A 23,681-nucleotide genomic window follows, 5' to 3' on the forward strand; every position below is an offset into this window, starting at 1 on the left:
AGCAGAGGCCACAGAGCCATCCCCAGCGCCCGGGCCATCTTTGCTCCAATGGAGCCTAGGCTGATGGGTGTGGAAGAGAGAGACAGAGGGGAAAGCGCAGCGGAGGGGTGGAGAAGCAAATAGGCGCTTCTCCTGTGTGCCCTGGCCGGGAATCAAACCCAGGTCCTCCGCACGCTAGGCCGACGCTCTACCGCTGAGCCAACCAGCCAGGGCTCACTGTCCTTTATTTACCACTCATTGAGAGTTATCTGTCCTCAAGCTTCACAGAGTCCTTTCCCTTCAAGCTATTTATGTAACTGTCATTATAAACTTACAGTAATGCCTTTCTGTAGTTTGCTTAACCATAACTCTCTTCTAGATATAAATTTAAGACCAACAGAATACACTGTCACTGCATTTCCAGGTGAAATGATCATCATTTCCTGAAAAGGCTGTGAGATGCTGGGATCCAAAATCCATATATCAATTACAGATGCCCACATTCCAAATGTTCATGAATACCAACATTGAAGCTATCCCGGCACCAGATGCAAACCTGGTTTGTAACCACTATTCCCAAGTACTAGTCTTATTTTCTCAAGTTTGGAATAGACCCTATCTCAAAAAATTTAGTAAAAAATGTTATGTGAATCCTGACCAGGTGGGAATGTGGTGGATAGAGTGTCATCCTGGGACACAGAAGATATATGTTTGAAACCCCGAGGTTGCTAAATTGAGCGCAGGCTCACCAGCTTGAAAACAGGGTTGCAGACTTGAGCATGGGATCATACACATCTTTTCATGTTTCTGGCTTGAGCTGAAAAGTCACTGGCTTGAATCCAAGGTCGCTGGTTTAAACAAGTGATCTCTTGTTCTGCTGTAGCCCCTCGGTCTAGACACATATGAGAAAGCAATCAATGAACAAGGAACGGGCCACAACAAAGAATAGATGCTTCTCATTTCTCTCCCTCCCTATCTATCCCTATCTGTCCCTCCGCTCACTCTCTTAAAAAATAAAATTACAGCCCTGGCCACATAGCTCAATTGGTTGGAGCATCATCCTGGAGCACGGAGGTTGCCGGTTCGATTCCAGGTCAGGGCACATACAGGAGCAGCTCAATGTTCCTGTCTCTCTCTCTGCCCCTGCCTTTCTCAAATAAATAAATAATTAAAATAAATAAATAAATAAATAAAATAAAATTACACACAAATGTTTGCATTATTTTTGTTATTAAAAAATGAGAAACAACCAAATCTACATGAACAAATGAACAGATAAAGAAATAATGATACAATCAAGAAATATCTCAGAAAAAAAAGAGAGGAGCTACTTATATAACATTAATGAATGCCGATGGACATATACAACAGAAATATAAGCAGAAAAGGTGGTTTTATTCCCATCTTATACATTCTGGAAAATGAAAAGTGATCTAGTAAAATACATAGGAAGTCTGTCGTTACTTGGAGAGCTGTGATGAGCAGGAAGAGATTATAAAAGACATGAAGTAAACCCACAGTGACAGACATGGTCAGTATTAGGACTATGGGGAGCTCCAGTTTCACACATATGTTGATGCTTAAAATGAAACAATTTGCCCAATTATTTTTGGAAAATGAGTTTGGGAACTCTATGTTCAATTCGTATTCTCATGCCCTCTGGGGGTCAGTCTTTCTTCAGTGACATCAAATCTACTAAACAATAAAGAACTCTCTTTCAATCAATAGGAATGCTGGCTAGGTCACAAAAACATATCCCTAGAAAATAGATACCACTTTTCTTTCATTTCCTGCCTGGGTACAATAGTTCATAAGGTACAAAAATTTATAAAACCTTTGGTTTATTTTCAATAACAATGACTTCATCCATGGAGATAAAGATCGCAGAGAACCCTCCTATTTGTGTACACTCTGATTCTGCAGTTGTTTTCACAGAAACATTTCTGGATGCACATTTAGAAGAGGCACATTCCAGCTAGCCTGTGCAAAGATATGGTCCCTTCCAGCCCCAAATAGGCCAGTGCTTCTGTAGCAATCAGGGGTTACTCTTGAATCTCTACGCCCCTGCAACCAAGTGACCATTAGCCATGGAATTGTAGATATTACGACACATGGCACCCTGTACGGTTGGTTCAGTGCTAGAGCATCAGCCCAGCATGTTGAGGTCCCTGGTATGATTCCTGATCAGTGCCCACAGGAGAAGCAACCATCTGCTTCTCCATTCCCCCCTTTTTGCTTCTCTCTTTCTCTCCCACTCCTGCAGCCATGGTATGATTATTGTAAACTGGCCCCAGGTGATGAGGAAGGCTCCATCTCATCTGCCTCAGGCGCTAAGAAGAGCTTGCTTGCTGAGGAATGGAACAATACCCCAAGTGGGTAGAACATCACCCCTCAGTGTGGTCAGGATGCATGCAGGACTCTCTCTGCCACCCTTTCTCTCACTGAATAAAAATAAAAATGACACACGGCTGTTTGCAACACTTTGAAAAATAACTTCTTTCACCAATACTAGCAGTCCTTTAAATAAAAAAAAAGTCATGTTTTTCCAGAAGTGACTGATGTTGCAACTCCTACCAACACTTCAAAGCAATCTGAAAATTTCCTAAAATCTGTAAATTTAGGCTGCACATTAGGCCCTCAGAATCTGGCAGTCTATCCTAGGAGGATATGTGGAACAATAAAAATCTGGGGAAAGCTGATTTCAGCACCACACTGTGCCTTCAAACTCATAGAAAGTTTGATTCCCATGTATAAGTTGTTGACCTTTTCATGCCTCTAGAGTCAAAATCTACTTATAACCTAAATCACACAGTAAATAAAATATCCAAAATTAAGGAGGACTCGAACAAAAGGGGCTTCATTATTTTACAAACCACCAGGACATGGCTATCGCATTTCTTGCATTGGTGACTTGAACATTTGAAATATTCACTACAGGTATTTAAAGAAACCAGGTCCCCAAAAAAGGCAGTCTATCTACAAGCTGTCAGCTGAATAAAGATGATGTTCTCTGAGTCAATACTGAGATCCATGTCACAACTTATCAGAGTAAAAGAAATGCTGATCCCGTAATAGCTCACACTACCCATAATTTCCTCCAACAAATCAGAAAAAACAAATCAGCTTCCCCTAAGGAATTTAGAATAGCGGCTGATGTAAACAGTGGACACCTGATTGATGGTACAGGTGAAATACCTTTGGCAACAGAAATTTGCAAAGACATAAATCTGGGAAGAATTCTGAATAACATAGACACAGATGCTTCCCACCTAAGGAAAACTTATTGAAAAATTTTATACTATTGATATTTGGGTACATAAAATTAAAATAAGACAAATAAAGCCTCAGAGTTACCTGCACTGCTGTTAACACTTATTTAAAAATCTTTACGTTTCTGATATTTCTAAGATTGTCCTTTACTGTGAACTCTCATGTGTTTACACTGGTGAGAGTTGCTAGCAAAGATTTTCCACATTCATTGAACTCAAAAGGTCTTTCACCAGTGTGAACTCTGATAATTCAAATGATACTTCTGCTTAAAAGATTTCCTACACTCAGTGCACTCATAAGGCCTTCCTCCAGTGTGAATTCTGATAACAATAGCCAGTACCACTAGATAAAAATGTCCCACATTCATTGCACTCAGAAGGCCTTTATCTAGTGTAAATTTTCTGATAATGAAGGTTAGAGCTACTGAAATAAGATTTCCCACATACACTGCACTCATAAGGCCTTTCTCCAGTGTAAACTCTGATGAACATGAAGGCCATGTTTCCCCTTAAAATGTTTTCCACATTCACTGCATCCATATGGCCTTTCTTCTGTGTGAACTCTTTGATGACTACAAAGGTCATAGTTCCTGATAAAAGATTTCCCACATTCACTGCACTTATGGGGCTTTTCTCTACTGTGAATTCTCTGATGACGATTTAAATAAGTTTTTGTGGTAAAGGTTTTCCTACATTCACTGCACTCATAGGGCCTTTCTTCTCTGTGAGTACTCTGATGATTTCGAAGGTTACTGCAACTGGAAAAAGATTTCCCACATTCACTGCACTTATAAGGCCTTTCTCCAGTGTGAACTCTCTGATGATAATGAAATCCAGTGTTACTGGAAAAAGATTTACCACATTCATTGCACTGATATGGTCTTTCTCCTGTGTGAACTCTCTGATGATAACGAAATCCATTGCTACTGGAAAATGATTTACCACATTCACTGCACTCATACAGTCTTTCTCCTGTGTGAACTTTCTGATGATAATTTTTTCTGGTATGCAAAGTTACCTGAGACCCTGAGGTTTCATCTCGTCTATCTCTGGTATGTGTAGCATGTTGTTGGACATGTTTGGATTCAGTAAGGATATTCAACCCTACTTCATTAAAGGTAAATATCATCTCAGACACCCTGAATTTGTGGTCTTTTGCAAATGAGAAACTTCCCAAATGTCTTTCAAAATGCTTCTTTTTCATGTACCGATCCTCAATGTGCTGACACTTTGTACTGAAATAAAATAGTTCTCCACATGCGCCACATTTCAACAGCTGTGATCCTTGCTGCTCAACCAAGTTGAAAATATCTGTCAAGACGAGGCCACAACTCTCACAGGGGTGGCTCTTCTGGGAAGACAAAGCCACATTAGGATCCTTTGCCTGTGACACCCTTTCAGAAGCATTCTGTTCAGTGGGAGCCTCCACATCATCTGCTCCACAGCAGCAACCTGAACAAAAGAAAATGCTGGTGAATTACATGTTGACCTTATAGGAAAGAAGATTATTCAACATAAATGAACATCTGTCAGTTAGGCATTATTCTATAAGATGATTTCCAATAAATGTAAGTTAAACTCGGAAGAAATGGTAGTTGCTTATTACTCAGCCCCAAAAGTCAGTCAGTAGTGGAGACCTCACCAAGGAAAGATGCCAGCATACAATGAGACAGAAATAAAGGCTGAGTCTACTACTTTTTCTTCCACAAAAGGCTTTTTGGAGAACTTTTTCTGCTGGAGTAATCTGTGCTCAAACTCATAAAAATCAATTATATTAGGCCACATGATGTAAACATCAATATAAGAGTTCAGTACATCAGGTGTTGGCGCTGCAGGAAGAGAAGAGGGAAGTGCAAACAAACAAGCCCTACCAAGGACAGCAAGTACCCAGAACACTGCAAAACCAAGTAGTGCCCACAGTGCACATGTGAACACATGCATACTCTAGTGACTAGAAGGCACAGGGAAATGCAAATCCTAGTCCACCTCATTGAAGACAGTGAGGCTTTTACCCAGCGAGGACATAAGCTCAAAGTTCTCCAGCATCACATTCAGGTACAGGCGTCTCTGAGCCTCATTAAGAAGGCACCATTCATTCCTGGAGAAGTACAGGGCAATATCTCCGAAAGTTACACCGACCTGTAGGAATGAATACAAATAAAATTATAAAAGTATTTCTGAGTACCCACAATCCTACTCCTTACACACCTTGTTCATACACAGCTCCCTCCAGGACTCTAGTTCAGAGACAGCCCAGTCCGGTTACTGAATCTTATTGCCCTCAGCAACAATAGCTGGGCTAAGAGGGATGGCAGATAAATGAGACCCAAGTCAGTGTTTTTCAACAGCTGGTTTGTGAATTGATTCACGAGGAATTTCATGTTGGTCCATGAGAAAGTTAATCACTCTGATGTTATATAGAAATGTTACAGATACAATGATATTAGTCGAATTAGCTTATGATCAGGATGATTTCTGCATTAGCAATAATTCTATTTTTACCATTCCCCGAGTATAAAGTATAAGTTGAAAATCACTGATCTAATCTCAGGGCCATGCCTGCAGGGCCTCATCCTCCCTGCCAAGTAATTCCACTGAGAATCCAACATTATGCCTCCATTCCACAGCCAAATGTGGGTTATGCTTCATCCTTAAATTCTTACACCAGGCTCTCAGACATGCTCTAGCTGTAAAAACCACTGTGTAACCTCTACCTCCTTCATATATTTGAAACTAAAGTCTCTTTCAGCTCTGCCACCTTCCTGCTCTATACCACAGGGATCTCTGTGAACTCACCCATAAATTTCATATATGGTATCCAGAGAGCGCTTAAAGTACTCAAGCAGGATTCTGAAACACTGAAGCGGTCTAAGGGATCCCAAATCTAGAAAAAGCCCTAAATGAGGCTCTGATGTCCTCCTTGTCTCATTTTGATCACTGGTACAATATTTGTCACCCAGATACCAATGGAAATTTCACAAAGAAATGACCCCTTTCCACTCTGCAGTTTATGTGCTGTCCCTTCACAACCCACAACCCTCTTCTCACCACTCAAACTTGGCTTAACAAAATCAAGGATATGGTTGATACGGCAAAATGCCACTTAAAAATGACCATATTTGCTTATGACCTTAGCCACATGGAAGGCAAGAAACCAGCCAGAGCCCAGGAAAGCACAAGGCAAAATTCCTGTGAAGCACGATCCTGCCTTCAGTATCATCTCATCTCATATACCCCTTGATCTCTACAGCCACCAATGTCTCTTATCCCATCCAGCCTTGAGCACCTGGGGGAATCACACTCTCTCCACTCTGATGCCACTATCACTTCTCTTCCGCACCTATGCTTGTGAGGATGAGCAACCCTAATCAGGTGACAAGAAAACAAACCACTAAGTTTTTGTAATTATTTTACCCAAAATATGAACTCCCTCCTGAATGTCTACCTCATCTCCACCCTGTTACAAAAAAACCCACAGCTTTTGCACATCTCCATCCTGTATCCCTCACCAGATTTGTAGACTCATGTGTCCAGTTTCCCACTTGACACCTTCTCAGACTCTTACAACAGCCAAGAAAACACTTCTGATATTTCCAAGGAAAATTAAGCTACTACCATCTTAACCAGCAGTTTATGGAGCATCCACCGTTTTAGTTGCTAGAACCAAAATCTCTGGGTTGTCCCCAACTCTTCCCTTTCTCTCCCTCAGTTGCAGTGACTAAAACTCTACTCAGCCCTACTTTTAACAAAAGGCATCATGGAAATGACCAGGCAGTGCTGCAATAGACAGAACACTGTACTAGGATGCAGAGGATACAGGTTTGAAACACCAAGGATGCTGGCTGGAGTGCATGGTTACTGAATTGACTGTGAGATCATAAATATAACCCCATGGTTGAAGGCTTGACTCCAAGTTCACTGGCATGAGCAAGTGGTCACTCACTCTGCTGTAGCCTGGGTCCAGGCACATGTGTAAAAGCAATCAATGAACAACTAAGGTACCACAACAAAGAACTGATGCTTCTCATCTCTCCCTCTTCTAGTCTGTCTGTCCCTATCTGTCCCTCTCTCTGTCTCCATCACAAAACAAAATAAATTAACCATGACAATAGCTCTGGTCCATCAGCACTACTACCGTTATAGCACATGCCTTCTCCTGAGCTCCTGACACCTCCCTTAACTGCATTATCAATTTTTTTTTTTTTTGTATTTTTCTGAAGCTGGAAACGGGGAGAGACAGTCAGACAGACTCCCGCATGCGCCCCACCGGGATCCACCCAGCACGCCCACCAGGGGTGATGCTCTGCCCACCAGGGGGCGATGCTCTGCCCTTCCCGGGCGTCGCTCTGCCGCAACCAGAGCCACTCTAGCGCCTGGGGCAGAGGCCAAGGAGCCATCCCCAGCGCCCGGGCCATCTTTGCTCCAATGGAGCCTTGGCTGCGGGAGGGGAAGAGAGAGACAGAGAGGAAGGGGGGGGGGTGGAGAAGCAAATGGGCGCTTCTCCTATGTGCCCTGGCCGGGAATCGAACCCTGGTCCCCCTCACACCAGGCCGACGCTCTACCGCTGAGCCAACCGGCCAGGGCCTGCATTATCTATTCTTCACTCTGCAGCCACATAGAGTCTGCTAAATCTGAGACCTACTCCTTTATCCTATGCAAATGCTCCATTATCTCCGTAATATTGTAGATGCCACCACCATCACTCTGCCATTTTACAGGTATTAATCTAGAGTTCCCTGCTCTTTGTTTTGTACACAAAGAATGGAAACGTGCTACCTGTTCTCAACTCAGTGGCATCTACAAGCATTTTGACAAGCTGACGACTATCCCTGGGTTAACCTTCCATATCTGTTTACATTGTAGTAAGGTACCAAAAAGCTAAAGAATTAATATTAATAGTTTAGGAAGCTTAAAGAACATTTTATTAATTTGTCTTTTAGTCAGAAAATTTAATTGAAATAAAGTGTGCTCATTATTTATTTATGTAAAGTCTTTGTTTAATGTTTACATGTATCTGTTTTTAAGGCCTGGCTTGAGTTTTTTTTTTTAATAAATTTTTATTAATGTTAATGGGGTGACATCAATAAATCAGGGTACATATATTCAAAGAAAACATGTCCAGATTATCTTGTCATTCACTTATGTTGCATACCCATCACCCAAAGTCAGATTGTAGTCCGTCACCTTTTATCTAGTTTTCTTTGTGCCCCTCCCTCTCCCCCTCCCCCTCTCCTCCTTCCCTCCCGCGCCCCCGCTCTACTCCCCACCCTTGGTAACCACCACACTCTTGTCCATATCTCTTAGTCTCGTTTTTATGTCCCATCAATGTATGGAATCATGTAGTTCTTGTTTTTTTCTGATTTACTAATTTCACTCCGTATAATGTTATCAAGATCCCACCATTTTGTTGTAAATGATCCGATGACATCATTTCTTATGGCTGAGTAGTATTCCATAGTGTATATGTGCCACATCTTCTTTATCCAGTCTTCTATTGAAGGGCTTTTTGGTTGTTTACATGTTTTGGCCACTGTGAACAATGCTGCAATGAACATGGGGCTACATGTGTCTTTACGTATTGATGTTTCTGAGTTTTGGGGGTATATACCCAGTAGAGGGATTGCTGGGTTATAAGGTAGCTTGATTTTCAGTTTTTTGAGGAATCACCATATTTCCTTCCATAATGGTTGCACTACTTTACAGTCCCATCAACAGTGAATGAGGGTTCCTTTTTCTCCACAGCCTCTCCAGCACTTGCTATTACCTGTCTTGTTGATAATAGCTAATCTAACAGTTGTGAGGTGGTATCGCATTGTAGTTTTGATTTGCATTTCTCTAATAACTAATGAAGATTAGCATCTCTTCATACATCTGTTGGCCATCTGTATTTCTTCCTGGGAGAAGTGTCTGTTCATGTCCTCTTCCCATTTTTTTTTTTATTGGATTGTTTGTTTGTTGTTGAGTTTTATAAGTTCTTTGTAAATTTTGGATATTAGGCCCTTATCTGAGCTGTTGTTTGAAAATATCATTTCCCATTTAGTTGGCTGTCTGTTTATTTTGTTGTCAGTTTCTCTTGCTGAGCAAAAACTTTTTAGTCTGACGTAGTCCCATTCATTTATCTTTGCCTTCACTTCTCTTGCCTTTGGAGTCAAATTCATAAAATGCTCTTTAAAACCCAGGTCCATGAGTTTAGTACCTATGTCTTCTTCTATGTACTTTATTGTTTCAGGTCTCAAATTTAGGTCTTTGATCCATTTTGAATTAATTTTCGTACAAGGGGACAAGCTGTAGTCGAGTTTCATTCTTTTGCATGTGGCTTTCCAGTTTTCCCAGCACCATTTGTTGAAGAGGCTTTTTTTTCTCCATTGTGTGTTGTTGGCCCCTTTATCAAAAATTATTTGACCATATATATGTGGTTTTATATCTGGACTTTCTATTTTGTTCCATTGGTCTGAGTGTCTATTTTTCTGCCAATACCATGCTGTTTTGATTATCGTGGCCCTATAATATAGTTTGAAGTCAGGTATTGTAATGCCCCCAGCTTCATTCTTTTTTCTTAGGATTGCTTTGGCTAATCAGGGTTTTTTATAGTTCCATATAAATCTGATGATTTTTTGTTCCATTTCTTTAAAGAATGTCAAAGGAATTTTGATGGGAATTGCATTAAATTTATATATTGCTTTGGGTAATATGGCCATTTTGATTATATTTATTCTTCCTACCCACGAACAAGGAATATTTTTCCATCTCATTCTATCTTTTTCGATTTCCCTTAACAATGCTTTGTAGCTTTTGTTATATAGGTCCTTTACATTCTTTGTTATGTTTATTCCTAGGTTTTGTGGGTTTTTTTGGTGCAATTGTGAAGGGGATTACTTTTTTGGAGTTCGTTTTCTAATATTTCATTGTTGGCATAGAGAAAGGCTATGGACTTTTGTATGTTAATTTTGTATCCTGCAACCTTATTGTATTGGTTTATTGTTTCTAGTAATCTTTTTGTGGAGTCTTTCAGGTTTTCGATGTATAGGATCATATCATCTGCAAAAAGTGATACCTTTACTTTTTCTTTTCCGATATGGATGCCTTTTATTTCTTTCTCTTTTCTGATTGCTCTGGCCAGAACTTCTAGCACCACGTTAAATAAGAGTGGAAAGAGTGGACAACCCTGTCTTGTTCCTGATTTAAGGGGGAAAGTCCTCAGTTTTATGCCATTTAATATGATGTTGGCTGATGGTTTATCATGTATGGCCTTTATCATGTTCAGATATTTTCCTTCTATACCCATTTTGTTGAGTGTCTTAAACATAAAGTTGTGTTGTATTTTATCGAATGCCTTTTCTGCATCTATTGATAAGATCATGTGGTTTTTGTTCTTTGTTTTGTTGATGTGGTATATTACGTTAACCGTTTTACGTATGTTGAACCATCCTTGAGATTCTGGGATGAATCCCACTTGATCATGATGTATTTTTTTTTTTTTTTTGTATTTTTCTGAAGCTGGAAACGGGGAGAGACAGTCAGACAGACTCCCGCATGTGCCCGACCGGGATCCACCCGGCACGCCCACCAGGGGCGATGCTCTGCCACGACCAGAGCCACTCTAGCGCCTGGGGTAGAGGCCAAGGAGCCATCCCCAGTGCCCGGGCCATCTTTGCTCCAATGGAGCCTTGGCTGCGGGAGGGGAAGAGAGAGACAGAGAGGAAGGGGGGGGGTGGAGAAGCAAATGGGCGCCTCTCCTGTGTGCCCTGGCCGGGAATCGAACCTGGGTCCCCCCGCACGCGAGGCCGATGCTCTACCGCTGAGCCAACCGGCCAGGGCCATGTATTTTTTTTAATATGTTGTTTTATTCGATTTGCCAGTATTTTGTTTAGTATTTTAGCATCTGTATTCATTAGAGATATTGGTCTGTAGTTTTCTTTTTTTGTGCCATCCTTGCCAGGTTTCGGTATGAGGGTTATGTTGGCCTCATAAAATGTGTTTGGAAGTATTGCTTCTTCTTCAATTTTTTGGAAGACTTTGAGTAGAATAGGGACCAAGTCTTCTTTGAATGTTTGATAAAATTCGCTTGTAGAGCCGTCAGGGCCTGGACTTTTATTTTTGGGGAGGTTTTTTAATGGTTTTTTCTATTTCTTCTCTACTGATAGGTCTGTTTAGGCTTTCTGCTTCTTCTTGACTCAGTCTAGGAAGGTTGTATTGTTCTAGGAATTTATCCATTTCTTCTAGGTTGTTGAATTTAGTGGCATAAAGTTTTTCATAGTAATCTACAATAATTCTTTGTATATCTACGATGTCCGTGGTGATTTCTCCTCTTTCATTTTGGATTTTGTTTATATGAGTTCTTTCTCTTTTTTCCTTGGTAAGTCTTGCCAAGGGTTTGTCAATTTTGTTGATCTTTTCAAAGAACCAGCTCCTTGTTCTATTAATTTTTTCTATAGTTTTTCTGTTCTCTATTTCATTTATTTCTGCTCTGATTTTTATTATCTCCTTTCTTCAGCTGGTTTTGGGTTGTTTTTGTTCTTCTTTTTCCAGTTCCTTAAGGTGTGAAGTTAAGTGGTTTACTTGGGCTCTCTCTTGTTTGTTCATATAGGCCTGAAGTGATATGAACTTCCCTCTTATCACTGCTTTTGCTGCATCCCAGAGATTCTGATATGTCGTATTGTCATTTTCATTTGTCTGTATATATCTTTTGATCTCTGCGCTTATTTCTTCTTTGACCAATTCATTTTTTAAAAGTATGTTGTTTAGTTTCCACATTTTAAAAAAATTTCTAAATTTTATTTTATTTTATTTTATTTATTCATTTTAGAGAGGAGAGAGGGAGAGAAAGAGGAGAGAGAGACAGGGGGGAGGAGCTGGAAGCATCAAGTCCCACATGCGCCCCAACGAGGCAAGCCCAGGGTTTCGAAGTAGCGACCCCAGCATTTCCAGGTCGATGCCCCATCCACTGCGCCACCACAGGTCAGGCAGTTTCCACATTTTTGTGGGTTTTTTCCCCTCTTTTTTGCAATTGAATTCTAGTTTCAAGGTTTTATGATCAGAAAATATGCTTGGTACAATTTCAACTTTTCTGAATATGCTGATATTTTTATGGCCCAACATATGGTCAATTCTTGAGAATGTTCCATGTACACTAGAGAAAAATGTATACTCTGTCGCTTTGGGATGAAGTGTCCTGTAGATGTCTATCATATCCAGGTTCTCTAGTGTTTCGTTTAAGGCCACTATATCTTTATTGATTTTCTGTTTGGATGACCAATCTAGAGCCGTCAGCGGTGTATTGAGGTCTCCAAGTATGACTGTATTTTTGTCAGTTTTTGTTTTAAGGTCAATAAGTAGCTGTCTTATATATTTTGGTGCTCCTTGGTTTGGTGCATATATATTAAGGATTGTTATGTCTTCTTGATTCAGCATCCCCTTAATCATTATGAAATGACCATTTTTGTCTCTGAGTACTTTTGCTGTCTTGTAGTCAGCATTATTAGATATGAGCATTGCTACACCTGCTTTTTTTTGGATGTTATTTGCTTGGAGTATTGTTTTCCAGCCTTTCACTTTGAATTTGTTTTTATCCTTGTTGCTTAGATGTGTTTCTTTTTTTTTTTTTTGTATTTTTCTGAAGCTGGAAACGGGGAGAGACAGTCAGACAGACTCCCGCATGCGCCCGACCGGGATCCACCCGGCACGCCCACCATGGGGCGACGCTCTGCCCACCAGGGGGCGATGCTCTGCCCCTCCGGGGCGTCACTCTGCCGCAACCAGAGCCACTCTAGCACCTGGGGTAGAGGCCAAGGAGCCATCCCCAGCGCCCGGGCCATCTTTGCTCCAATGGAGCCTTGGCTGCGGGAAGGGAAGAGAGAGAGAGAGAGGAAGGGGGGGGTGGAGAATCAAATGGGCGCTTCTCCTATGTGCCCTGGCCGGGAATCGAACCCGGGTCCCCTGGACGCCAGGCCGATGCTCTACCGCTGAGCCAACCGGCCAGGGCCTAGATGTGTTTCTTGTAGGCAGCATACAGTTGGATTATCTTTTTTAATCCATTCTGCTACTCTGTGTCTTTTTATTGATGAGTTTAATCCATTTACGTTTAGTGTAATTATTGACACTTGTGGATTCCCTATTGCCATTTTATAAATTGCTTTCTGTCAGTTTTGTATCTTGTTTGATTCTTCTCTTTTGTTTTTCTATCATTTGTTTTTGTTTGTTGTATTCCATACTTCTTTCCTCTGTTGCTACCTTTTTTAAGTCATGTGCTTTTGTGGTGGTTTTTTCAAGGGTGGTTACCATTAAGTAATGAAAAGGGTACCTTCCATATTCATTGTAGTACCCTATCTTGCGAGTGTTTCTGCACTTCATCGTCTTTTGCTACTGTTAATCTCTGTCCTCTCCCTTTTTTTTTTTTTTTTTGCTTTTGTTGTCACAGTTTAAATTTGGTTTTATTGTGTTCTTGGTGGAGCTTTTGTTTTGTTTTGTTCTTTGGATCTGGTTGGAAAACCCCCTTTAGTATTTCCTGGAGTGGGGGTTTTCTGATGAGAAATTCTCTCATCTTTTCTGTATTTGTGAATGTTTTTATTTCTCCTTCGTACTTGAAGGATAACTTTGATGGGTATAGTATTCTTGGCTGAAAGTTCCTCTCTTTCAGGACTTTAAATATTGTGGTCCACTCTCTTCTAGCTTGTAGAGTTTCTGCTTAAAAATCTGCTGATAATCTAATAGGCCTTCCTTTATATGTTGTATTCTTTTCCCTGGCTGCCTTGAGAATTTTTTCCTTGTTGTTGGTTTGTGCCATTTTCATTATGATGTGCCTTGGAGTAGGTTTGTTGGGGTTAAGAAAACTCGGTGTTCTGTTTGCTTCTTGATTTTGAGGCTTCAGTTCTTTCCACAGGCTTGGGAAGTTCTCGTCTATTATCTGTTTGAATAAATTCTCCATTCCATTTTGTCTCTCTTCTCCCTCTGATATACCTATTATTCTTATGTTGTTCTTTTTGATGGAGTCAGACAATTCCTGTAGGGCTTTCTCATTTTTTTTAATTTTTGAGTTTCTCTCTTCTTCTCTCTGTTGTGCCTCAAGTTGCTTGTCTTCTATGTCACTAATCCTATCTTCTATCTGGCCTGTTCTATTAGCTAAGCTTGTTACCTTATTTTTCAGTTTATGAATTGAATTTTTCATTTCTGTTCGATTTGTTTTTATAGTTTCAATTTCCTTGCTAATATATTCTTTGTGTTCGTTGTTTTCTGAGCTCCCTAAATTGCCTTTGTGTTTTCTTGTATATCTCTGAGTATTTTTAGGATTTCTATTTTAAATTCTGTCATTTAGCTCCAAGGTTTCCAATATATTAAATTTTTTCTCCATAGATTTTTCCACATCTATCTGTGTTACTTCTCTTTCTTTTGTATCCATGATATTTGATTTCCTTTTTCTTAATGGCATCTGAGGGTGGTCTTGTTGATAGCACTAATGAGAATTAATAAAGAATAAAAAGTAGAAAAAAAATAAAATAAAAAATAAAAAAAATTTGGAAAAAACCCAATAATAATTTATTATTTCCCTCCCCTTTTCTTTCTTCTCTTCCCCTCCTCTTCCTCCTCCTTAGGAAAATATCGTGATAAACTGTGAATTATATTATGCTAAATGAAACAAAAACTGCCTATAATGGAGGGCCTGAATTGGGGGGAACTCTTCAAGGGGCAAAAAATGAAGTAGGGACCCACAAAATGCAAAAAAAGGAAAAAATTTGGGTCAAGTATAAAATGATTTGCTTGTAAGTAATGGTCGACTAAGAGATATAATGAGAAGGATAAGAGAGAAACCAGAAAAAGGGGGGGAAAAACCAAACTATTGTATTAAGTGGAGCAATGACTGAATAGAATGGAGATCCTGGGTTGGGAGGAATGCTACTGAGTTAAAAAGCGAAGTAAAAAGCACCCAAAATGCCACAAAAAAATTCAAAAAAACTTGAGTCCCAAATTAAATAATCTGTTCGTGATTGAGGATTGAATGAGAGGAAAATTAAAAGGAGAAAAGAAGAAACTAAAGAAAGGGAGAAACATGCCTGACCAAGTGGTGGCCCAGTGGATAGAGCGTCGGACTGGGATGCGGAAGGCCCAGGTTCGAGACCCTGTGGTTGCCAGTTTGAGCGTGGGCTCATCTGGTTTGAGCAAAAATTCACCAGCTTGGACTCAAGGTCACTGGCTCCAGCAAGGGGTTACTCAGTCTGCTGAAAGCCCACGGTCAAGGCACATATGAGAAAGCAATCAATGAACAACTAAGGTGTCACAATGTGCAATGAAAAACTAATGATTGATGCTTCTCATCTCTCCATTCCTGTCTGTCTGTCCCTGTCTATCCCTCACTCTGACTCTCTGTCTCTGTAAAAAAAAAAAAAAAAAAAAAGAAAGGGAGAAACAAGAAAAAGGGGAAGAGGAAAGGAAGAAAAAAGAAAAAACAAAAAGAGAAGGAGAGTTAAGGGTTTTGGAGTATAACCCTCATGGAGAGTAAGGAAGAAGAAAAGAAATAAAATGAAACCCTTACGGGTAGTGTAGTTCAAGAATAGGAAAGAGTAAGATGGGCAGAGAATAACAGGACCAAGGTTGAGGAAATAGAAATAATACTAATAAAGGCAAGAGGATGAAAGAAACAAACAAACAAAAGAAATAGTGAAACAAATTATAAAGTCTGTGGATTTTTCTTGAATTTGAGTGGTTAACTTCTTCTTCCCTTTTCTTTCCTCTCCCTCTTCCTAGTCGGTGACTCTGTACCCCAGGCTCTGCCCCTGTGGCACACTTAGGTAGGGATTTGCAGTTGATGAGACTCTACGGCAATGTCATATATTTGGCTTCAGTCTCGTTGGTAGTCAAGGCTTGTTAGCGTTTGCAGGCTCCAACAATGAGAGAGTCCATTTTCCCGGAGCCTCTCTCCTAGTCTCTCCTTCCTGAATTAGCAGCCTGATGATCTAGCTATGAGGCTGCCGCTGCTTCTACCTGGGGAGTATGAGGTTTAGAGAGCTGGCAGATCCTCACTCTATCCCCACTTAATGCAGGGCTCTGGGTAAGTCTCTGGCAGTCAGAGCAGCCAGCGTAATCAGGTGGGGCTGGGAGCCAACTGCTCTCAAGGTGACATTCTCTGAGATTCTAGGCCTGTTCAGCACACCCAGCACTCTGTGGGACCACTGTCCCCAGGCTTTCCGCACTTTGTAGCCTGTTTTGGCTGGGAAGAAGATGCCCTAGTCGCTGCCTGCAGTACAGGAGGTCTTAACACTGCCAAGTCCCTCTTTTTAGTGTATGTCCCTGAGTATGAAAGCTCTGCTAATCAGAAGTTGCCCCCACCCCTTCAGCAAGAGGCACTAAAAAATATCACGCCTCTTGTCTTGGATAGCTGGAGTGAGAGAGATCTTGTCAATTATAGCCATGTAGGTCAGTTGGGAGGTGAGCAGCCTGTGGGTTAGGCTAATTTCAGCAATTGGATCCGTGGAATTTCTCCAGAATGAACTGCAAGCTGTGTGCGTGCCCCTCCCCCAACACTTGATTCTTAGCTTGAATGGCTGGGTGAGGCGCCCCTCCCGCCTAGAGAAGCTCGGGTGTAGGGAAGTTCACTTTGGCGCACTCCCTGTGCACCACTGGCAGCTGCTGCTCGTGGCGTGGGCGATTACTCACACGTGGGCGTGGGAGGCTGGACTGCTCCTGGCATGGTGCATGGGAGGCTGGGCTGCTTGCGGCCTGGCGCATGGTGGGTGGGGCTGCTCACGGCCTGGCGCGGGAGGCTGGGGTGCTCGTGGCCCAGGGTTTGGGCGGTTGCTTGCGGCACGGGCCAGAGGCTGGGATGCTCGGGGCGTGGTGCACTGGCGTTTGCTCGTGTGGGCTGATGCACCACAGGCACACTCTTTCCTCGGCTTGAATGAATGTCCGCGCAGCAGCCTAGCTACCTCCACACCCCTAGCTCCTCCCGACTCTCAGTTCCAAGTGAAAGCAGCCTTTGCTCAGGTTAGTGAGGAAGGCAGAGAGTTTCTTTGTCCGACTTATTTCCCTCAGGGTTGATTATATATTTAGCTGATTTTTCGCTCCATCCTACCTTCGCCTTCAGGGTGTGAAACTCTCGGATGCTCCAAGAATAGGTTTTTCTGTCTCTGGTTGTTGAACTTGTTGAAATTTTGGGGAGATTTTTCGGTCCATGTCCTCACGGCGCCATTTCTATGACGTCCCTGGCTTGAGTTTTGTGTCAAAAATGGGAAGTTTCTGACAAAAAAGCAATCTTAAATGGTGATTTGTGTATGTATACTGCAGATTTTCTTTGTTCCTTCGAGAAATCTCTCAAAACATTTCATGGTTTGGACCCCTCTCCCCTGCTCCACTACATATTTTTTCTTGGATTCAGAATCTTTGGCTTCAAGAGGCCCAGTTAGATTTCTCCCCTGAAGAAATTATTCTCTTCTTTTGGCTCCTTCCCCTTGTCTTATGTAATAATTAATACCTCTATAGTCAAACACCCTTATTCTGGGTGCTAGTTAACTATCTGTCTTATCTTTCTTGATTTTTTATTAGTGTGCTAATTCCTGGATTTCCCAGGACAAGTTTCAATATTGTAAAGAGGTGGCCTGAGTTATTAAATATGGGAGGAGGGCCAGTTCACAGAAGACCCCCTTAGGTTGTCTTTTAAAATATTTTCAAGAAGCTTATGGAGACAGCCGTGAATACGGAATTAAATGGTTCAAGAAAAGGCTTCGCACTCTCTGTGAATTAGAATGGCCCACTTTTGGGATTGGATGGCCAGCAATCAGAACTTTTAATCTCTAGCTAGTAAGGGCCGTTTGGAACATCATAACTGAGGACCCAAGCCACCATGATCAGTTTCCATACATTGATCAATGGCTAAGTTTAATAATGAATCCACCAAAATGGCTAAAGCTTGTTCAATACAAAAAGGGTGCTACGTCTTCTTAGTCTGGCCAGACTTATATCGAGGACAGAAAGGGGATTTGAGAGAAAAAATTAAAACTCCGCTAGGAAGAAATCAATGTGCATATTGCAATAAGGAATATGCCCAGGAAAGTGTTTTTCCAGCCTCTAGGGGGAATGGCTGGCAAGTATGTGATCTGGGTGAGAGAAGAGAGAAAAGCCGAGCCAGAATGCCTGGTTGGTGGAACGACGGGGTGGGGGCACAGCCGCGGAGAGGCGAACATAAACATGCTTTCTGCCCACCTGGCTGTGCTCCTGTCCATGCACGGCGCACCCCAGCAGAAGGCAAACAGCAAGCAGAAGGCCGAGAGCCAAGAGAAAAGTCCTGCTGCCACCTCCGGTGCTCGGTTAGGCTAGGAGTCAGCCTGACTCGGGTTGTACAAGAAAACAGGGTCAAGTGAAAAAAAATTATACAACGGTTCCGACACTCTCCCACAGGGCCCAGGCAGGTGTTGGGTTCCCTCCAAGTCTCTCAGTTCCTTCGTGTGGGATGATTATTATCTACTGTAAGAGGCATGGGATTCACGGGCGAGACCCACTACTTTAGCCATAATAGTAAAAACTGTTCAAATAATTTTCAGGAAATTGTGGGAAAATTGCAAACCTCATGTGGGCTAAATCAACCCACTGTTAGAAAGGTAAATTTGTAAAAATTGTATTTTAATTAGCTGCTTTTGTTGTAAGAAATAAAGCTAGACAGCTGCTGGGGGGAAGGGAATGAACGTCGGCCTAGTTTTTGGAAATGCTGGGTCCAAACTCCCGCCCGTCTGCGCCACCTCTCCCATGGCAGCCATGCCCCTAAACTGGCAGCAGAGAAAGAGGGAACGGGAGTCCTGGGAAGGTTAGGCACCACCTTGTAACTAAGCCTGGAGCCTCACCGCCGCTGCCATCCTGCACGTGGCAAGGCTAAGGTTCAGCCAGCCTTGGGATGTGCAAGAGGGGACAGGCCTGCCGGATGCCTCTGCTTCTTCCCCTTTCCTAAGAACTCTGGTCTGCAAACTGCCACTCGTAAACAGCCAGTGGACCACATAAGGCCTTTTGTTCCCTTGGATATAGATCTCCAACGGAGTGCCATGTGTGGGCACTGCCTCAGTAGGGAATGTGCCTACCTATATAATTTTAAATTTAAGATTTGGCCCTGAAAAAAATTTCAGTTGTTGATTTTAATTGGCTCTGTTGACTAAAAAGTTTTTCCGACCACAGGGTTGGAAGTGATGACTTATTGTCTCCCACTGATATGTGAAAAAGTATTTTCCATGTTAGAAATGTATACGTTATTTCAAAGGCCTTTTGTTAATTCCTTTTATTTGCTGTCTAATAGCCCTGTAACATTGAAATCTTAGTTTAGATATTAGGAAATATATAATAATTGTTAATAATGTCCTTTTATATAATGTTTAATTTATTATCATTTTAAAACAGTGTTGTTAAGAATTTTTTTTAAATGCTAATATACTGAGTTATTCAGCAGCGGAGAGACTCTAAAATCCTAAAAGAGACACCAAACGTGTTTCTCTTGCAAGCTTTTAACCTCTTTAATTAATCCAACAAATAACAATGTTTTTTGTATTTCCAAAAGTTTATATAGACAGAAAAGGACCCTCAAGCCCCTCAGCGAGATCTTCTGAGTATGGCTTTTAAGGTCTATAATGACCAAGAAAAAGACAGAAAAGGCAAGTAGAGCCCAAAAGAGATCAGGAAAATACTGGCTCTTGGCATACACCCTTAAAGGCTCCAATGCCCTGAAGGGGCTTTATAGGATTCCATCAGGGCCCTGATTCAAAAATGGAAAGAAAGGTCATTGAGCTAAAGCCTGCCAGGCTTCCGGGCCCAAACCAGGGACATGCCTTTGCTGTGGGGAAAAGGGACACTAGAAGGTAAGTTGCCCTCTTTCTTCTCTAAGGGAGGGTTCAGTCTCTTCCAGCCCTAATCCAACCACCTGTGACCTAACCTTGCCCAGCCTGCTGGGACTTGCCACTAAAGGTTAAAGGTGCCCAGGGCCATCAACCCCCCCAATCTCACGTCACCATGAACGAGCCTATGGTATTTCTTCCAAGTAGAGGGTAAACTGATCTCATTTCTTGTAAACAAAAGGGCCACTTACTATACCGTGTCTAATATTTGAGTTTTATTTATCCCTGAAGATCTCTATTGTGGGTATTGAAAGTCTCATTTTCTGTTACTCTGTTTAATGTATAGTGTCTCCTTTATTCCTCTTGTCTCAATGCCCCATACCTATTCTAGGCTGGGACCTGCTCCTAATTCCAGCTAGAAGCAATAATCATTGGGACTTAGACTCTAGCTACAGTGCAGGAATGTGACCACAGTGCTAGTGCCTTGTGAACTTTTCCTGAATATATGTGACTCCTGCTCTTTGTGACATTTCTCAGACTGAAGTGAGAATTGGGTTACATTTGCAAATAATATGAAACAATAATAGTGTCAACATAGACTTAGTAAAATTACGATAACATGTCAAGGACATTTAAGACTGTAAGAATTTATTTTATTTTAAATCCTGTTATATTGGTTAAGATTTTGTTTAATAATCTAGTAGGCTTTGGTCACTTTATTGTATGTAGTAGGACACTTGTTATAGTATTTGTTAGCATTAGTAATTTTTTATTTTGTTTATTTTACATTTTTCCAGTCTGCCTAAAAATTGGAACATAGAAATTCAAACAAATGAGCAGAAAGATGCCACCCAAAACCAGTGGGGTTTTGGGATCCTTATTGCCAAAGTTTTATTTGAAACCAATTATAAAAAGATTTTACCAATAGGAAAGAATTAGAAAAGCCTTACTTATGATTTATTACAGAAGACATAATATCTACGTGTTTAGTTTGTATCCAAGTAAATACTAAGTAAAATAAGGAAATCACAGAAAGAAACAGGGAGAAAGGAATTTTCCCAGGTAAATATTTAGAAATAGACTTTAATAGAATAATTGACAAATAGATAAAGGTTTTTCCTTCTAAAACAGGCACAGTGACAGTTGTTAGAAAGTTACTATATAGTATTCTTTCCAGGTTTAGCTTGCCCATTCCAGTGTTGGGCCTACATTTGTGTCCACAGTATCAAAGCTGGTAGGAATGGAACTCATATTAATTAGAAACTAATTTTAAGTTACGTTATGCCCACAGGCACCAAAAGGTTCAGGGAAAATCAAATGCATAAATAAAATTGTAAAGGAAATGTGACCACCCATTTGTTAAGTACTTGCAGGGTTTGCAGATTACACAGCAAGCTGTTCAAAAGACTGTCCGAGAGGTGCTTCCAGCATTGCCAGGTAACCCAGTACATCACCCAAGGACTGACTCCCACATGGACGGGTCCACACACCATTATCCTGACCACTCCCACTCCTGCCAAGGTAGCAGGCAGGCCCTACTCCAACCACAAACCGGAAGCTGGTTGGTCTACGTATGACGAATATATGAAGAAATTCACTAAGGACACCATTTTTAATCAGACTTCAGAGAAAGGCAAACTAGGGTAAAACGAAAGCCAGCTTAATTGTCACTAAAGGTTAAAGGTTTTAAAATTAAAAGTTCTGACTAAAAATAAATTGTTAGAAAAGCTGATTATTTTATGTAAGTTGCAAAAGGTTTGTACAATTTATAAGAAATTAATCAATATTTGTTTCTTTAGTAAACTGTATTGCTACTAATGCTGTCTGTTAAATATCTGTTACATGTTATAAGTTAATATTTCTATACAACAGCCTCATGCTCTTCAGTAAATTAAGTCAAGGATTTGACACAAGATATAAAACCAGTGGGGAATGTAGTAATGTACCAAAAAACTACAGAATTAATTAATATTAATAGTTTAGGAAGCTTAAAGAACATTTTATTAATTTGGGCTAGGCGTGCAGAGAGATTTTGTAGATGTAATTTCTATACTTGTGTGATTGGCATCAACTCAGGATGGCCGGTAGCATTGTATTGTAAATGAAGAAGGGAAGGAGATTTGGTTTCCCATCCTTCCCCCCACACCCATGAGGAAGCAGGTAAATAGCTAGCCAGGTTTAGGAAGGGAGAGATTTAAAAAAAAACAACCTTTTCTTATTTGATGAGCCATTTGCAGGCATTTTATCCCCTAGCGCCACGGAAACTACTCCTCCCCTCCTGAAAGCGTGTAATTAATGTATATATCTCTAAACAAAGGAATCGCAAGTGAACACTAGAAAATTTAGGAATATCTTTTAATATGTGGAATAACATTTCTGCTATTGTGTTATACCTTATAAGTTTTAATGTGTAGAAATGTTTTTATAGGTCCTATAAACAAATGTTGTAAGTTGGTGCCATGATGTCATGCTCTCCCCCTCCCGGGTTTGTTCAAGGGTATATTAACAGCTCCTGAAATGTATTTGGGACACATGATTTGGGTTTGCAATTGCCCCATGTCAGCCATATTTGGCTGGAATATTTAATAAATCTCCTCCTTTAATAAAAGTCTTCAAAATTCATCTGGACTTGGTGCCTCTATGTAAACCCATGGAATTGAGGTTCAGGTACTTTACAACATTTATCACCAAATGTTGGGCACAGTCATTTCACCTATAGCCTGTACTCAGGACACAGGGCTTGGGGGTACTGCATGGATTTCTGCATCCAAGAACTAAGAAAATACCAAGAAAACAGTCTGGAGGTGAGGAAGGAGAAACCAGAACAAAGCAGAAGAATGGTGGGGCCTGCAATGTCTGTGATCCTACACTCCAGCCTGTAACCTCAGTGTTCTTGACTGAGGGAACAAGGCCAGATAGAAAAGTCTAGAAAATAACAAACCATGGGTGTGGAATTTGTTTGTTATCAGTTCCTGGAAATGAAATGGCAGCTCCAATAAGAAGAATGAATGAAAGGATTATCAAGGACAGACCCTCTCTCCTTCCCCTCCCTAAAAAAATGACAGTCATGAAGGCCTTAAAACAAAGAAGTCATAGAAATCTGGCATTTGTCACCTGAAAGCTAAAGCTGTAAAGGTATCTAATATATAAGACATCTAACTTCAGGGAGCACGTGTTTTGTTGTCTATTTTGGGGTCATGCAGCTATGCCAGCAAAATAAGTCCTACTTCCTCAGTCCTCACTGCTGCCTCTTCCCAACTCTGTGACCTTGGACAGGAGCTCAACTCACGGGCCTCATTGTCCTCATCACCCCACTGTAGTCTGTTTCCTCTTTCAGCAAGATTTAAGACACCTTGAAAACTGTGTTCCCCTCACTTCTCAACCTTCTATGGTTTCAAGGACCGTAAGAATAAAAGTATAGGCCTCTGCCTCCCAGTCTAGGCATGATTGACTGCTTGTAAGTCGAAGCGCCGCCACCATCATGACCGTTCATGTAAGATCGGTGGATAATGGGGGAAGGTCACGTGAGGAACCCAGGAACTTTGGCTAGGACCGCCCACAACCAAGCGCGCCAAAAGAAACTTCCCAGAGTCACTGAGGGAAAAAAGCTACTGTCTGTCAGCCAGTGAGATTT

General features: G+C 41.2%; 1 protein-coding gene and 1 non-coding gene across 2 annotated transcripts in view; both read right to left on the reverse strand.

Annotated features, from left to right (window-relative positions):
- Positions 1-196: 196 nt before the first annotated feature.
- Positions 197-23,681, reverse strand: part of LOC136399486 (zinc finger protein 547-like) — a 33,547-nt gene continuing 10,062 nt past the window's right edge. The window contains exons 2-4 of the mRNA XM_066374692.1: positions 5,261-5,387; positions 1,188-4,700; positions 197-1,006 (exon numbers count right to left, since the gene is read on the reverse strand). Of these exons, the coding sequence (XP_066230789.1) occupies positions 3,703-4,700; positions 5,261-5,387 (1,125 nt within the window). The 3' untranslated portion in view covers positions 197-1,006; positions 1,188-3,702. The remainder of the gene's footprint in view (positions 1,007-1,187; positions 4,701-5,260; positions 5,388-23,681) is intronic.
- On the reverse strand, positions 10,990-11,066 carry TRNAA-CGC (transfer RNA alanine (anticodon CGC)). Its single transcript has one exon. It is a non-coding gene; the product is annotated as a tRNA-Ala (tRNA).

The sequence above is a fragment of the Saccopteryx leptura genome, chromosome 3 (genome assembly GCF_036850995.1).
Source record: "Saccopteryx leptura isolate mSacLep1 chromosome 3, mSacLep1_pri_phased_curated, whole genome shotgun sequence".
NCBI classification, from domain to species: domain Eukaryota; kingdom Metazoa; phylum Chordata; class Mammalia; order Chiroptera; family Emballonuridae; genus Saccopteryx; species Saccopteryx leptura.